The sequence below is a fragment of the Antechinus flavipes genome, chromosome 3 (assembly GCF_016432865.1).
Source record: "Antechinus flavipes isolate AdamAnt ecotype Samford, QLD, Australia chromosome 3, AdamAnt_v2, whole genome shotgun sequence".
Taxonomy (NCBI): Eukaryota; Metazoa; Chordata; class Mammalia; order Dasyuromorphia; family Dasyuridae; genus Antechinus; species Antechinus flavipes.
Genome location: NC_067400.1, coordinates 481,279,298 through 481,295,614, shown reverse-complemented (window position 1 = coordinate 481,295,614; position 16,317 = coordinate 481,279,298). Strand labels below are relative to the sequence as shown.

The following is a 16,317-nucleotide window of genomic DNA, read 5'->3' as shown; positions in this document are numbered from 1 at the left end:
ATCTTCTCTGCCCTTTATTCATTAGTTAGGAGAATATAGAACATTTTATTTTGTTTTGTTTGTTTTTAGCTTTGTGAAGGATTTTTATATGATATTTGAGTCAAGGGCTTCATTCCCAAACTTCTTGCTTCCCGTCTTTATTTTCAGCTCCAGACCTTTTAAGTTAATCTGTGCCCATTATACATGTTCCCTTAATTCTTCTCTTTCTGTAGCTCTTTAATGGATTGGCACAGACCACAGGCTGGCCATCGGTAGTGACCTGTGTTGGTAACTGGTTTGGGAAGGGAAAGTAAGTATAGGCATGGGGAAAGGGGTAAAAGGGAGGGAGGAATGGGAAGTAGTGGGTGTTTAAAAAGAGAAGGGGGGAAGAGAGAGAGACAAAGAAAGACAGAGACAGAAACAAAGAGCAAGAGAGAGACAGAGAGAAACAGAATACTCCAAGTTGTGAATGGATTTCGCTAGTAAAAGATATCACAGGTGAGGATGGTGGAAATAATTGCATTGGAACTCCGGGATAGTGGGACTAAATAAGGAGAAAACTCATCTGAAAGGTTTTATGATCCCTCAATTCTCTTCCTATCCTAATGTGACATAGATCACATTCCTTCTTTGCTTACAGCCTTAGTTGCCCTTTGGTGATGAGGTGCTTTGAGCTTATCAGATAAGATATAGGCTCATGAAATTCTCAATTATCTCCTTCATCTAAGGTAAGGCTGCTAACCTTTCTACCTCTTTTCTCCTCCTCTATTTTCATCTCTAGGCGAGGATTTATCATGGGTATCTGGAACTCCCACACATCTGTTGGCAACATACTGGGCTCCCTGATTGCTGGTATCTGGGTGGATTCAGCTTGGGGCCTGTCCTTCATCGTACCTGGTATTATCATTGCTGTCACAGGTGTCATCAGCTTCTTCTTCCTTGTTGAGAGTGAGTGCAGAATTAATTCCCAGGTCTTCTCTTTTTCCAGGATTCTCTAATGAGCACCTAGGTTTTTGTTTTTCTAACCAGAAGGTTTTTCTGTACTTAAGGGGCTGAGAAAAAGAGATAACTAATGTTAATTCACATGTGGCTTGTGTTTTTAAGTTTATAGTGTTTTCCTCATAGCCATCCTATATCAGGTACATAGTGCTTGCATTATTTCACTTTTATAGTGATAAAACCAAGACTTTAAAGAATCAATTGTCATTGGTCTGTAGCAAATAGGTGACAGAAACAAGATTTGAAATTGATGTCTCTTGGCTTTAAATTTATCATTACTTTGAAGATCAAATGAAGCAGTGTATAAATAAAGCACTTTGCAAGTATTTAAATGCTAGATAAACAAAAACTTACTATTTCAGGATGTAGTAATTAGAAATGCTTCACTTATCTCTTTGTTTATAAGTAGTCTTGTGATATACATAGGGAAGTTAATAATATCATTATTTACAGGTAAGAAATTGATACCAAAAGATGAAATAATTTGCTTAAAGACATACAACCAACTAGAGATAATAGGGATTGGAATCCAGGCCTCCTGCCTCCTGGGCAGCTAGGTGGTATAGTGGACAGAATGTGGGCCCTAATCAGAAAGAGTGAATTCAGATGCAATCTCAGACACTTGTTGTATGACTTTGGGTAACCCTGTTTGCCTCAGCTTCCTTATCTGTAAAATGAGCTGGAAGAAGAAAAGGGAAGCCTCTCTAGGATCTTTTCAAAGAAGATCCTAAATGGGATCACAAAGAGACATGACTGAAATGACAGAACAACTCTTGCCTCCCAATACACTATTCCTTTCCTTTAAGTTCCACTGCTTTTCCTTTTTTTCTCCTTATTAATAAAGTACTGAGAATCCCCAAATTCTGAACTGCTTTGAGCTCAGTAATAATGAAAAAATGAGGATACTCTGGAATGATAGGGCTTGGCCTGCTGTGATTCTAATCTTCACCTTTTCTTTTAGACCCTGAAGATGTGGATTGTACTCCTCCTCAGCACCATGTGAGTAGGAACCTTCCCAGAAGGTGAAAGGTGACCTTACTCACCTCATTCCTCCCCATTTTTGGTTTTCAGAGAAACTAGTTACTAGAAGCATCAGGCTAGTAAGAAGTTGGGAAATCAGCCAGTTACTTAATGGACCTGATTAGTCTCTGCTTCTCACTTCTTGCTATACATTTGATCATCTAAATCTCCATCAGAAATAGGGCCAGCCATAACCGAGCAGTGAGTTCTATAGGAGAATCCCTTAAAGCCTGTGTATAACCATGAATTTAAGCCTTTGACCCTAAGGCCTATTCTTTTCAGTCAGGGATATCCCATACCCCTCAGGTAATGGTGAGTAAGTTTGGATTTCCATTCTGTGGGAGGGGGATTGCCAGAATCTCATCCTCCATTTTAACGGACTTTTCCCCACTGTGTTCAGAATGTACCTGTTGAAGACCTGGCTACAAATGTGGATACACATTGTGCTGAGAGGGATTGTGGAACTGAAGGTGCTGGATATTCCAAGGAGTCAAATGAAAAACCTGGAGCCATCAGTTTCCTAGGGGCACTCAGAATCCCGGTGAGTAAGAGGATTGGCAGAGTTGGAGTGGTGAAGGAGTGGGCTAGTACTTGAATGGTTACTCCAGAGATTTCTTTCTGGAGGGGTTGAGCAGAACAGAGTGCCCTAAAGATGGTACCCTAAGATCAGTGATGGGAGAGTCCCTTGGCACTATCTCCATCCCTTTACTTTCCTCCAGGGTGTAGTGGAGTTCTCCTTGTGTCTGTTGTTTGCCAAGCTGGTCAGTTATACCTTCTTATTTTGGTTGCCCCTCTACATCGTTAATGTGGGTAAGTGCATGTGCTAGGTGGAGAAAGTAGGGAAATGGGGTGGAGGGGGGAAGTAAGGAAAGAAGTTGTGAAAGAGTATTTGGAAGGCTGAGGTGGGAATGAAGGGGTTGGCTCAGCAGAGTAAAGGATCACCCAGGTACTATGCATGTGCTTCAGGTCTGGGGACACAAATTTTCTGCAATCTGTCTTGTGAGAAAAGGAAGAGACTTAAAAATTGGATACTTGGGTTTTAGGCACCCCTATATCCATAGGTCCATAGAATGAAAATATCTTTCATCATGTCATATTTCATGTTTTAGACAAAATTGAAGATTATATAATGAACCATGTCCTGAGTATTCCTTTCTTTCTGTTGTTCTCTATTATGACTTCTTAACTTTCTATTTTCATTACCTAACAAGAACCTACTTGAAGGCTACCTGATTCCATATTGGGTGCTGAAATGGAGGCTTTTGGGGCAAGGCTTTATAACCAACTACCAGAGAAGTTTATAGCTATCTCTGGTAAAGAGAGAATTCATCAACATTGTGAGGATCATTGTGGTTGTGCTGGCTCTGGCAGCACATATTGTCCCTAATTTGGGCATTAAGTAGACACTTCTCTCTGTTGACTGGCTGGACTCAAGATCTGGTATTCAATAGCTGTTTATATCCAGGAGCTATATGTCATTGGGGAAAATTCCCCCCCCCCAATCTTTAAACCACAGCAAGGTATACCCTTCAGCATCCTTCATTCACTTTGGAGTCCCAATATCTTCCACCACATTTCTCTCTCTACTCCTTCTGATCACTTTAGGGATGAGAAGTCAAATTCCCTCAGGTCCCCCTTAAACCATTAAAATCAACTACTCACCCTAGCATCCATGCTCTTCCTTACCTGTCTCTTCTATCATAAACATTCCCTGTTTTCTCTGGTTCCTATAAAACTTCCTTTTTTATACATTTTAGCAGCTTTGAGCATTGCATATGGGACTTAGTCATGATAAATGTTGAGTTCAGTTTATCCCAAAGCTTATTTAAAGGGCTTTCTTCAAAGATAGCTGCAGAATGTCATGGATGTTGTTCCTCAGATGCTGTGTGAATCAATCCCTTTATTCTTTGCTTCCAAGTTATGCATTTTAGTTAGCCAGTTCTGCCTACTTTTAAACTTGTGGCCAGATTTTTTCTCAGTTCTTTTGTTTTTTCCACAGCTCATTTTGGACCCAAGGAAGCTGGGGATCTTTCTACCCTCTTTGATGTTGGTGGCATAATAGGTCAGGTTCTCTGTGCTTGTTTTTTCCAGAGGGCTGAGTCTTTCCCCTTGAATTGAAAGTAGAGTAGTAGGGAGGGGAGGGAAGTACATGATCAATAAGGCTTGACCTAATCAAGCAAAATCAGAGGAGAGGACATATATTTCCAAGGATTCCTGCCTGGCCAGGCAGCCTTTGGAAAAAGCTGTTCCTCCTCATCCTTGTTTTTTCATTTATAAGGGAGTATGTAGGGAAGGGTGGAGTGGAAAGAATTCTTTGTCCACACCTTAGTTTGGAAGCTGTGGTAATAATGTGAAGGGGTCAAAGATAGTGGGATGATGGGAAGAGCTCTGGTTTTCATCAGTGATTGCAGAGGGAGGTAAGGTGGGGTATGTGTTACAGGTGGCATCCTTGCAGGGATCATCTCTGACTATACCAATGGCAGGGCCACTACCTGCTGTGTCATGCTGATTGTAGCTGCCCCTATGGTTAGTTTCTATCATTTGGGAGGGGATGGTTGGCTGTCTTTTTGGGGGATGATTACAGGGAATAAATGGTTATATACAAGATGGCATAGTAGGAAGGAAATGAGAGCTTAGAGAACTATTTAGCTTAGGGAAAAGAGGGGTGTGTGTGGTGGTGGTGGTAGAGAATGGGAATAGATTGTGAAAAAGAGGAAGGCCAGCTGTTATATTTTCTTGCCTAACAGACAAAGCAAAGGAATTTTGGTTTACATTGCAATGGGAAATTTGGGTTAGATAAGAATTTTCAAATAGGGAAACTATAGATTTCAAAGCTAAGTCAGCTTCTTAAGGGAGGTCTTAGAATTTATTGTTGGGGACAGAGATCCTTATAAGTTTTAGGAGGGAAGACAAGATGACTAGGGATTCCAGGATGGAAAAGGGTAATGTAAGATCTATGGACCACAGTCCCTTTAAACATCCCTTGAAAATAATCTTTTTATCCCATGCCCTTTTTTCTTTTTTCTTCTTCTTCTAGCTGTTCCTGTACAATTCTGTAGGCCAGAGTGGAATTGGCAGTTCTGTAGGTGAGACTGCAACTTGGGTTCTTCTGGATTTCCATGGATGTGCACAGAAAAGGACAAAGGGAGGGAGAAGTTTGGTGCTCTGAATGTTTGAAATGCCTAGTAGACTGGGGTTGGGGATGGAAGGAGGAACTAGGAAACAATTCAGTTCACAGGAATTCATTGGGGGTGGAAAGAAGGGACTAGGAATCCAGGTCTGGTGGGAAACAGTTTAAGACTGGGAGAACTTTCCACCTTTACCCTTTGGTGGAGATGACTATCTTTTTCTCTACCTTCCTAGTGATGTTGATTATCTGTGGGGCTTTGGTCAATGGACCCTACGCTCTCATCACCACTGCTGTGTCAGCCGACCTGGTAAGCTCAGCCCATCTAAGAATTGGCATTATACTTCCACTTAGTACAACTCATGGTGTCCCACTCCATGGAGGGTCCCAGTTCCCCACAAGGCCTATATGATTAGAGGAGAGAATTATTTGCAAGATTTGAGTAGGTATTTCTCTTCTGGTCTCATGTCCATTCCCTTTCCCTTTACTCAATGTTAGATAGTTAGCATGTTGTCTGTGAAACATTTTCCCTTCTGAATAAACTATGTTCCTTTTCTCTCTCCCAAGTTAGGCATCTTCCCAATACCATCATCAAACTTATGAATTGTGTCCTTTTGCCATTATTGAGTTATGCCTCAGCTAGAGACTGATGCTCTCCTTGGTGAATTTGGATATACTCTGGGCGGGGCTAAATAGCAGTGATGCAAGTTGCTCATGGTAGACCTCTGATTTTACTCTCTTGTCTCCCCAGGGCACACACAAGAGTCTGAGGGGCAATGCAAAGGCACTTTCCACTGTGGCAGCCATTATTGATGGGACTGGCTCAGTAGGTCAGTGTGGTCTGGCTGGGTTCTTGTCTTTCTCACTCCTTATTCTAGGCAGTTGGGCCCTAATCTCTTCCACTGCAGAGATTGGCACCCTGAGCATGGGCTGGGTTGTGGGGAGAATGTTACAGCAGAGGAGATTTGACCACTTGAGGTCTGGACCATCTTGCTTTGCTCCTTACACATCTGTTTGTTATTCCTCTAGGTGCTGCTTTAGGGCCTCTGCTAGCTGGACTCATCTCCCCTACAGGCTGGAACAATGTCTTCTATATGCTGATTTCTGCAGATATCTTGGCTTGCCTGGTAAATGACTTTTTTTTGCCTTGAGTGGGTGTGGGGTCCCAATGTTATGGCACCCTGGCCTGGCTGTTCAGCAAGGTTTCCACAGGGAAGGAATTGGCACTAGGAAAATTGGTACAGTATAGGAGTGGCTGTATTTTGGAAGTTTTTGCTTCTTTTCTGGATAGCTCAGAATGGTATCACGTTCTTTAAATAATGTACCACTCAAGATTACTATCCTTCCACCTATAATTAACAAATATTTATGGAATGTGTACTATGCGGAAAGCACCACTAGACCCTATCCTATCTCTTTACCCCAGACCTCTAAAAATGGTTGGTCTCTGCCTAGCTCCATAGTTTCCCTTCTATTTTCCTCTCCCCTACAGTTCCTCTCTCGCTTGGTGTTCAAAGAAATCCAGGCCTGGAGGGGATATGAAAACAGAAACAGAGGGTGAGTTCTCCTGAGATCTAAGGTCCTTGAACTGGAGGGTTTGTTTGGGCATTCAATTTTAGGGGATTTCCCAAACCCTACATTTTGTGATAACCATAATATACCCCTGAATCCTGCTGGAGAACCAGAGGCTAATCTCTGACTTTTCTAAAATAACCCTGAGTCTTGCTTGAGCCCTGACTCCCTGAAAATTCTTAACCTGGACTCCAGGGACCCTAGCTTAAAGTCTCCAGCTTCCATGCTTTTTCCCTCCCTCCCTTCCTCCTTACCTCCCTGCTTCCCTTCTTTCTTCCCCCCCCCCATCCCTCCCTCCCAACATGTTGCTAATCTTTACTAACATCCATTGTCTTCCATATGTCTTCATAGCTCTTGTCTGGCCCTAACCCACCCAAGGTAGTGTCCGGTGGGCTGTGGTTTGTATTGTGAGTATTAGTCCCATGACTGATTTGCAATCGGAACCAGGACTGCATGCCAACTCTCTTCACCAGTGTGATTTCTCTTGCTTGCTTCTAAAGGGGTCAGCTCCAAGGACTTGTGATTTAAACAATGTAATGTACATGGGGTTTTCCTTATGAAGTGCAGAACCTGGACAAGGGCCTCTGCCTTCTTTGGGGAGGACCAGACTTTAGGGATATTTTTATTTGGGGAGGAAGGGGAAGGTTTAGAATAAAGACTTTCCTCTTTGCAGTTGTAATGCCACTGCTATGAGGTTCACAATCCAAAATTATCTGGTACTCTGCTTGAGGGGTGAAGAAAACAATGAAAGTGAATTCTAATCAAGTCCAATGGAGTTACTGACCTGGTTCTCCCTCTGCTCTTTTATTGATGGGCAATGGGGGTTTGGGGGAGAAGAAAGGAGGGAGGAAATGGGATGGCATGGGAAGGAGATGGGAAAAGAAAAAGTTTGGTCAGAAGTTGGGCTGTATTGGTGGTGGTATGTATAACCTTTTCTGTGGCCTCCTGAGCTCCTCTCTTGGGCCTGGTTTTCTTGCTTGCAGGGATCTGGTTGATGCTTTGAGTCCAGACTAGAAGAGTGAAGGGCTGGGAGGGAGTTTCTTTTGTATTCCATGGGAAGCCTGGGGAGCTCTGTTCTAGTGATGCTTATCTGGGGAAAGGAAATGAGAGCGCTTTCCCTTCAGGGAATCTGTTTCCCATGTGGATATGAAAGATTGGGGGAGGGGGTCAAAGGTTGAGGACTACATAAAATTCATGCTGCCCTCTTTAAAGAGGGATCCAGGAAGCATTTAAGAATACCATTTTGACACAAATTGGGATTATGGGTGAGAAGGACATTCAGAAGAATGAAAAGAGGAGGAATCAGGTTATTCCTGGGAACCTAATTGACTCCCTGTAGAAACTTATTTCCAGTCCTTTTTCTATTTTATTTAGAATAGAAGGAAGATTTATAGTTCCTATCCTCACAACTTTATTTATGAAGAGTATAAGGCAGAATTTGAGTGTGTCAAATAGTGTTCTTCTAAGGAGATATAAGAGTCAATCTGATCCTCTCATCCCTGTCTTATCTCTTTAACCTGAATTTCTATCTTCTTCCTAGATATAAAGAGATATGAGGTCCCCATCTGAAGTAGAGGAGCCAAGGATCTTCGTTGGATCCCCAGAAAACTCCCCAATGGAGACACCTACAGATATAAAGAGACATTCTGGGCACCCAGAGCTGCCTAGCCCCAGGCCAGCCCAGGGACCTGCTAGAGGTCTTGATAGAATTTTCAGGGGAAAGAGGCTGAACAGCCTCAGGGAATCATAGATTAAAGAAAAAAGACACATTTTGAGCAGGAAGTGTGTTCTAAGTAGTACAATAGTAGGGCTGGAACTAAGGTGGCATCCCAATCAATAAGAAAAGAAAGGCATAGCCTTTTGCCTAGACTACATCTAGTTTCTTTGCTGAATTGAGTGACCTAAATTTTAGGTGCCAAGATAAAAGGGAAGGATTCTGTGGGGACAAAACACAATAATAGGCCATACTATTCCTCTCTTCTCCCCATTACCATTAATTTTAAACTGATTTTGTAATCATTTGTTCCCCTTTGTAACAGAGATAACTTAACATGTTAAGGTGAATAGCTGCAGAGTTTGGAGTCCATTCTTTTTCTCTGCTCTATGACCTTATCTCTGTATTCCCAAATTTAATATTCCCTCCTCCCCACCCTCCCTGCCAACTTTAACTCGGTTTGTAAATGATACCTTATCTTCTGTATCTTTGATTAAAATTTTAATATAATGCTTATATCGATAATCATGGATTTTTGTCACCTTTTGTGAATGTGATTGAAAAACCTATTTGTATGTGTTGTGTATATATGTATGTGAGTGCATGTATGATGTGTCTTCTTAACCTAATTGCATGAAGTGAGTACTGTTCAAGGTACAAAGGTATAAAAGTCAGTCTTTCAAAAAAAAAAATACCTTCTGAATCCAATTCTCCCTGTGCAACAAGAAAACTGTTCAGTTCTACACACATACATTGTATCTAGAATATACTGTAACCTATTCAACATATATAGGACTGCTTGCCATCTGGGGGAGAGGGTGGAGGGAGGGAGGGGAAAAACCGGAACAGAAGTGAGTGCAAGGAATAATGCTGTAAAAAATTACCCTGGCATGGGTTCTATCAATAAAAAGTTATTTTAAAAAACCCCTTAAAATATAGTTGGGAAGACACACTGATCATTTTGCAATGCCAATAACCATGGGTACAAATGAAGTCTCATTTACTTCTCTATGGTTCTTGTTTATATAGATGTGAAATTATGAAGTGCTATTTGTGATTGACTCTTTGCCTTAATATGCCCGATTTTACTTAGAGAACTCAATTCTTCTATAAATAATTACACTCACATTTTACTGTTGTTTTCTGTCAGCCTGGCCTGGTGACTACTATAGTCTCCTATTTGTAACAATACTTTAAAGGCAGTTTCATCATCTATATAGCCCTCTGCTTTTTTTTTTTAAATAATCATTGCTCTTCAGTTCTCTATAGCAATGGTTTTTACATTTTAGTTCTCAATATCCTCATATTATTATGTGGGTTATATTTATAGATATTTACCATATTAGAAATAAAAACTAATTTTGAATTTATATACTCTCTGAAAGGGCTTCAGGGATTCCCTAAGATTCACTAAACCACGCTTTGAGAACTACTTCAGCATCTAGGATTTGGGTTTCTGCTATTATACTGTCTATTCTGCATTTAAATTCAATTTTTTTATGCCTCTTTTAAGAAACCCGTCTTCTGGTATATGGCATCTGTTACAAATTGGTTTCATATTATTATTATTATTATAGTTATATAATCTATTAGTTCAGCAATGTCTCATTATGATAGTCTGACTAGGCATAAATTGTTTGGAAAGTGAGTTGATACCTCATCTCTTTCCTTTTATCCTGTGTTCTCCATTCAACATTTTAGAAAGTTGTTAAAAAAGATGAGCATTTATGAAATCTTACTCTGGGCATAAGGACAAAAGAAGAAAATAAGGGTTAACAGAAACGACATAAGGAGAATTTATTCACAATTACATTTGGTGCTTCCTATCCATAGTAGACTTTATACCCAAAAGCCCACTGATAGGAAGTTCAATTTAGCAATTTCAATATCCCCTTTGGCCGCTAGATGGTGATACTACCTCATGGTAGAACACCATGGGACTTGGCTAAATAGAGACTTCCTAGAGCTTGTCAATACTAAGAGGAAAAGACTTTTCTCAAACTTCAGAGAAGAGACTTGAGAATTCAGAAATACTATGCGGTATCTCCCACTGTTGACAGTTTTTTCATTATTTATTTTTTCTTCTTATTGCTCTTAAATTTTAACAATTTGCATTGACTTCCAATGCAAAATGTAGTTTTTTTTTTTTTGTTTGTTTTTTTTTTTCTCTCTATTCAAGCTTCTGGAGAATGAATTGGCTCTCATGGTTGCAAGTGGCACTTATTTAGAGATCTGAAAGTTATTCTAAAATGGATTATCTCCACCAGGAAATAAAAATTCCCTAAGCTGAGCTATTTCCTAAGTATCTAGGCTATCAAGACAATTTATTGCTTGTTGTTTATTAGTAACTAGAAGATATGACAATGTATTAGAGTGTGTTCCTTGCTCTTACTGACTTCACATTTTGGTTCACGAGACCAAACATATACAAAGAGTTAAATAACAATAATACCAGCATTGTTAGAATGCTCTTACTGCTTAATGGCTGATAATAACAAAAATAATCAGGTTTGGAGCATGAAGTGAACATAATTGAACTGTTTAGGAGGGGCTTCATGGAAGTAGTGGAAGGTAAGCAAGGCTTTGAACGATATGTTAGTATTTGACTAGGCCGAAAGATATTTTGATAAAAGGTTGAAAGCAACTGAAAAGCATTTATATTTTAAGAAAAGCAAAAGAAAAATGCCATGTTTTTTAGGAAAACCACATGATGTATTTTCTTGTTGTTTAATTGTATTTGACTCTTTATGACCCCCTTGAAGCTTTCTTTATAAAGATATTGGAGTGGTTTACCATTTCCTTCTCTGGATCATTTTACAGATGAGAAATTGATAAAACAGGATTAAGTGACTTACCCACAATCACACAGCTAGTAAGTCTCTTGAGACCTGATTTGACTTCAGGCCTAGCACTATATATACTGTACCATCTAGCTGTCCAAGGGGATGTGCTTAAGGGCAACCGAATAGATTAGATTGTTCATGGAAGTGGTGATTAGATCTGGAATGTATGGGATTAGATTGCGAATGTCAGGTAAAGGAATGTGAACTTTATTCTATAAACATTAGGTGTCATCAAAGACTATTGAATAAAGGAAATGAGAGATTTGTCTGGTGATGGTGTGTAGGATCACAGATAGGAGGAGAGGTATGGTGGCAATGTAAAAAAGTCACTACATAAGAGACAATAAAGAAAAATTCACTTGATCTGGTAATAGTGATTTTGACTATAGGAAAATAGTCCATTTGTAGACATGAAGAATTTAGTTTTACTTGGGGATGGAGAAGTAGGAGAAAATTGTAAGTTTGATCTTAGGCAAGTTGAATTTGAGAAGACAATAAATCATTCAAATAGACCGTGTTCTAAGAACCTGGAGATGTTTCTAGAGCTCAGAAGACAAAGGTAAAAATACAGATTTGGGAATCACTAGTATAGACATGATAGCTGAAGACTAAAAATAAATGAGATTTCCCAGAGAGAGAATATAGTGTTAGAGAGATGAGAACTAAATTTTACCTGTCCAAGTTAAGAAACAGGAAGAAAACTACTTTTAAAGTAGGTAAGAATGATCAGTCAGGAAGAAAACTGGACAATATGTATCCTATATTATTTGTTTTCAGTTGTATAGATTCATTTCTTTGAAACATTTTTGCTCTTTCCTTTTGATTTCCACAAACACAATCCTACTACTGGGGACATCTGATTGGTGCAGTCGATAGGATGTTAGGCCTGGAGTCAGGAAGACTCATCTTCCTAAGTTCAAATATGATTTTAGACACTTACTCTAGCTGGGCAGTCTTGAATAATTCACTTAACACTGTTTGCCTCAGTTTCTTCATCTGCAAAGTGAGCCAGAGAAAGAAATGGCAAATTCCAGCATTTTTGCCAAGAAAACCCTACTAGGGTCATGAAGAATTGGACACAACTGAAAAATGACTCAACAAATTCAATTATTGTGCCCTAATTACTTTATCTGGATTAGTCTAAAAACTTTCCCCCTTCTAGTCTTGTCTTATACATCCTGATTTGCTAAGAATCTTGTTCAAATTTTTTTTAGTATTCCAGATTCAGATTAAGAGTCTGACCAGATTGAGGTTCTCTGCAACTCATAAATTGGGCAAACCTAGAAAATTGTCATATGTGGGCTGAACCAGAGATACTTTTCCATGTGTTTGACTATGAAGTTCATTAATTCTTAACTCTGTGATACTTTTTCATCCCACCATGGGAGGTGTCCAATTGAAAGAGAAATATATAAACATATTTCTATGGGACTTGAGGAGCCCAGAATTGGGATTAGCTTTTCTACAATTATTTCCCCCAGTCCCCAAGATTCCTGTCCCACTTCTGCCTTGGGCACTGTATGTTCACAAGAGGCCTGGAGTCAAGCCTTCTCTCTGGGCCTCAGCACACACACGGGGCTAATGCCAGAACATTACGTTAATTAGTTATTCATTTAATTTAACTTCACATTTGGTCTCAATTAAGCCTAAAGTGTTCCTCCTTATAGATGCTACAATAGCACTTGTAATTAAAAAGCAATAACTCTTTGCATTTCTCCTTTTTAGAGACCCATTGGGAGGCTTGGAGAGTGGGGGGGAGGAAGATAGTAATAAGAGGAAAGAAGGAAGCAGTGGTTGAGAACTCAGCACTGTTAGGAGACAAATATGGTTGGCCCTGAGACAGAGAAGTGGGGGAAGGGACAGGTTAAGTCTAACGTGATGGCCTTGCCAAAGTTGCTGATATTGGCTTTGAGAGATAGCCAATGGTCAAAGTTGAAAGGTACATCTCTGACAGAAAAGAAGGAAAGTAGTAAGGGGAAACAATCTTCATGTTATGAGTATGAGTATTTACCAGGATACTAATTGAATATGAACGAAATAAAACAAATCAAAATGTCAAAAGTTAAAAGTGGTAGGGAGTCTATGATACATGTTTCATAATGTATGATATGTGCTCCATTTACCTTGTCAGTTTTCTGCTGGCAGACTCCATCCTAAATACATGTTTTCCATACCATCCAATACATTTTGAAGACTTCTAAGGCTAAAATGAGTAATAGTTGACAAAGTGAACCTGTTTTGAGTTTCTCCTACTATGTCTGTGAGAAAAATTCAGATCTGATAATAGTACCAGTCTTTCCTATCTGGGTTCTAAGAGCTTAGGACAGAAAGCTACAAAATAAGAAAATTCTTTTGACTCAGCCCATAATTTTGACTTTAAGTCTAGCAAGTAGCAGTTTAGAAGACAGTAAAAGTATACTTTTCCCAGGCCAATTTTGTTTAAGGCCATCCCTACCAACCACAGGATTGTAACTACTATTTTTGAAATAGCTGTTTATGAATGGTGGTATTGGGGAAAAATGAAAAGTTCCCAACTTGGTTTGCCTTTGAATTCTATTTTAATAACTATTGACAGCCTCATTCCTGTTAATATAGTGATCTGACAGGTAGACATCTATTGAGAAAGTAGAAAGGGGGGTATGGATATATGACCGGCCCACCTATCCATAGGAATCTTCCCAGACTTGCTTTCAGCAGGGACTCTCCCAGGAGAAGCTGACAAGCAAAAGCCTGTGCTTGTTAGGAATCATTGTTCTGCTTGGATTGGCCCAGCATCTTTGTGCTGCAGCTCATAGGCACCTGGGGTCCTTGGGAGCAGCAGATGCAACTGCTCTGAACCAGAGTACAGTACAATAATATAAAATCTGTTAGTCTGCTCTTGCCTTCCAATCTGTTTAGATGATGTCCCAGTTATCCCTTTTGTTTCCTTACATATGGTCTGTGCCAAAACAGGCTCCTTACAAAAAGTTTTTCTGAAGCATTCTCTATTTTTGTAGTAAAGCTTCAGCCCTAACTATATTATTCTGTAGGGTCTATCTTAATTGAAGATGATAAAATAGGACCCAAGACAAATTGGGGAAGATTCAACCTATCCCCATGCCTGATTATTCCCTAAGCTTTGTCCCTGTCAAAATTTAGTTCCTATACTTCTGAACAGGAATTATGGCTTCTCTCTGTTCACAATCCAAGTGACCAAAATCTCGAATTTTCAGAAACTTCAGCTTATTTGACTTGTAGCCTTCATTTTCAGGTTTCTTATTTCAAGCTAAAAGAAAAAGCATTAAATAGTCTTGTTGTGATTTTGAAAACTGATAAAATTTAGAGTCCTTGCCCATTTCATGATTAACATCACTCGATCTGGGATTCCAAACAGGTAAAAGGACATATCAGACACTAATGATGAATAGCTAATGATGTACAGTTCTGGTTACAGTTAAAAATGTACAGTTCTGGTAAAGGAATTATATAGTACCAAGAGAATACAAGATTGTTTCAAATTGGAATTCATGTAATAATAATTGAAGAAAAGCTCAAGAAAGAGAAAATGAGGGTACAAGATGCAATGCATTTCAATTTATTCACTACCAAAATGAAGAATTCTATTACTATTTACTATTACTTCTACTATTATCTCTTTTGTCACTTTTTATTGAACTTGGAATACACAAAAGACAGGGTTAACTGTTTTCTTAGATAGGAAATGAGACCAATGTCTATGTTAGAGTTCTCTAGCACAAAGCTTCTTAAACTATGGGGTTCTGAAAAATTTGGCTGCAAGTAAAAGATATCAAATATTCCATCAAAATTTAATTCTTTATGTAAAAATAAATAAGTACATTCATCTCAGTATGCAAATTGGCTTTCATGTTTAATAAATGATAGTTATATTTATATGTATATAAGTTATGGCTATGGATAAAGTTATATACAAAGAATTGTATGAAAATAACTTCATTATTTATTATCAGTAAATGTTTGATTTGTATACCAATTTTATATATTTATATGACTGGGATTGTGTAAAAATTTCTTGGGCAGAAAAGGGTTGTGAATAGAAAAAGTTTAAGAAATCCTGTTCTACAGGTGATTTCAGAAAAATCTGGCAAGTTTTACATAAACTGATGCTGAGTGAAGTGAGCAGAATAAAAACTGTATACAGTAACAGCAACGTTATGTGATGATCAATTAACAACACTGTATGATGATCAACTATGATAGACTTAACTCTTAGCAATATAGTGATCCAAGTCAATTTCAATAGACTTGGAATAGAAAATGCCATCCACATCCAGAAATGGAGATTTGAATGCAGATTGAGGCATATTATTTTCACCTTTTTTTTTCTTTCTCATGGCATTTCCCTTTTCTGATTTTTTTCCACATCATGGCTAATGTAGAATTATGTTTAATATGATTATGTTTAATGTGAAATCATCTATAATTTATATTAGATTTCTGTCTTGGGCAGAGGTTAGGGAGGGAGAAAAATTTGGAACTCTATCTTACAAAAAATAATGTTATAAACTATTTCTATGTGTAATTGGAAAAAAAAATTATTAAATGAAAAAAATTAAATAATAAATAAAAATTAAGAAAAAAGGAAACCCCGCTCTAGCATAAGTGGTTAATATCTAACCACTACATGAAAGTAACATTTTAGATCTAAGTGCCATTTCCAAGCAATGTAATATCACCAATAATCATAAAGTATATGTTTTTGACCTCTGTCAGCTGTTGGGAAATATTTTCTTCGTATAATTCATTCCATTTTATCCTGCTTAATTTAAGTCCTACTCCAAAATAATTAAGTGATTATGAAGATAACACCATTTCTCAAGGAGAATATATACTCACCAAAATAATTCCAAAATAATAAGCTCCTTCAATGAGTTTCAATATTCATAGAATTCACACAGCAGCTCTGTTCAATTAGTAGTTTTTGGTATTTCTTTGAATAGTCCTTACCAAGACTGAAGTGAATTAGAACCAGGAAGAGACTTCCAAGGAAAAAAAAATTGAAAAAAACCAGTAGAACATAATGACCAATGAAGAACTTGTTAAGG

General features: G+C 38.6%; 1 protein-coding gene and 1 long non-coding RNA gene across 4 annotated transcripts in view; one reads left to right on the top strand and one right to left on the bottom strand.

The window, feature by feature from the left end:
* The window catches only part of SLC37A2 (solute carrier family 37 member 2), a 27,840-nt gene extending 18,904 nt beyond the window's left edge, over positions 1-8,936 (top strand). The window contains exons 6-19 of one of the 3 annotated variants that reach the window (XM_051986761.1): positions 213-289; positions 761-927; positions 1,940-1,977; positions 2,399-2,539; positions 2,718-2,808; positions 3,998-4,060; positions 4,439-4,524; positions 5,036-5,084; positions 5,362-5,435; positions 5,877-5,955; positions 6,155-6,252; positions 6,618-6,682; positions 7,049-7,104; positions 8,238-8,936. In XM_051986761.1, the coding sequence (XP_051842721.1) occupies positions 213-289; positions 761-927; positions 1,940-1,977; positions 2,399-2,539; positions 2,718-2,808; positions 3,998-4,060; positions 4,439-4,524; positions 5,036-5,084; positions 5,362-5,435; positions 5,877-5,955; positions 6,155-6,252; positions 6,618-6,682; positions 7,049-7,079 (1,059 nt within the window). In that variant the 3' untranslated portion in view covers positions 7,080-7,104; positions 8,238-8,936. Of the gene's footprint in view, positions 1-212; positions 290-760; positions 928-1,939; positions 1,978-2,398; positions 2,540-2,717; positions 2,809-3,997; positions 4,061-4,438; positions 4,525-5,035; positions 5,085-5,361; positions 5,436-5,876; positions 5,956-6,154; positions 6,253-6,617; positions 6,683-7,048; positions 7,105-8,237 lie in introns of those variants that run through there. The other 2 variants (XM_051986762.1, XM_051986763.1) reach the window with 2 other exon arrangements.
* Positions 7,482-16,317, bottom strand: LOC127554856 (uncharacterized). Its single transcript, XR_007952092.1, has 2 exons — positions 16,109-16,317; positions 7,482-7,787 (listed from the first exon to the last, which is right to left on the bottom strand). It is a non-coding gene; the product is annotated as an uncharacterized LOC127554856 (long non-coding RNA).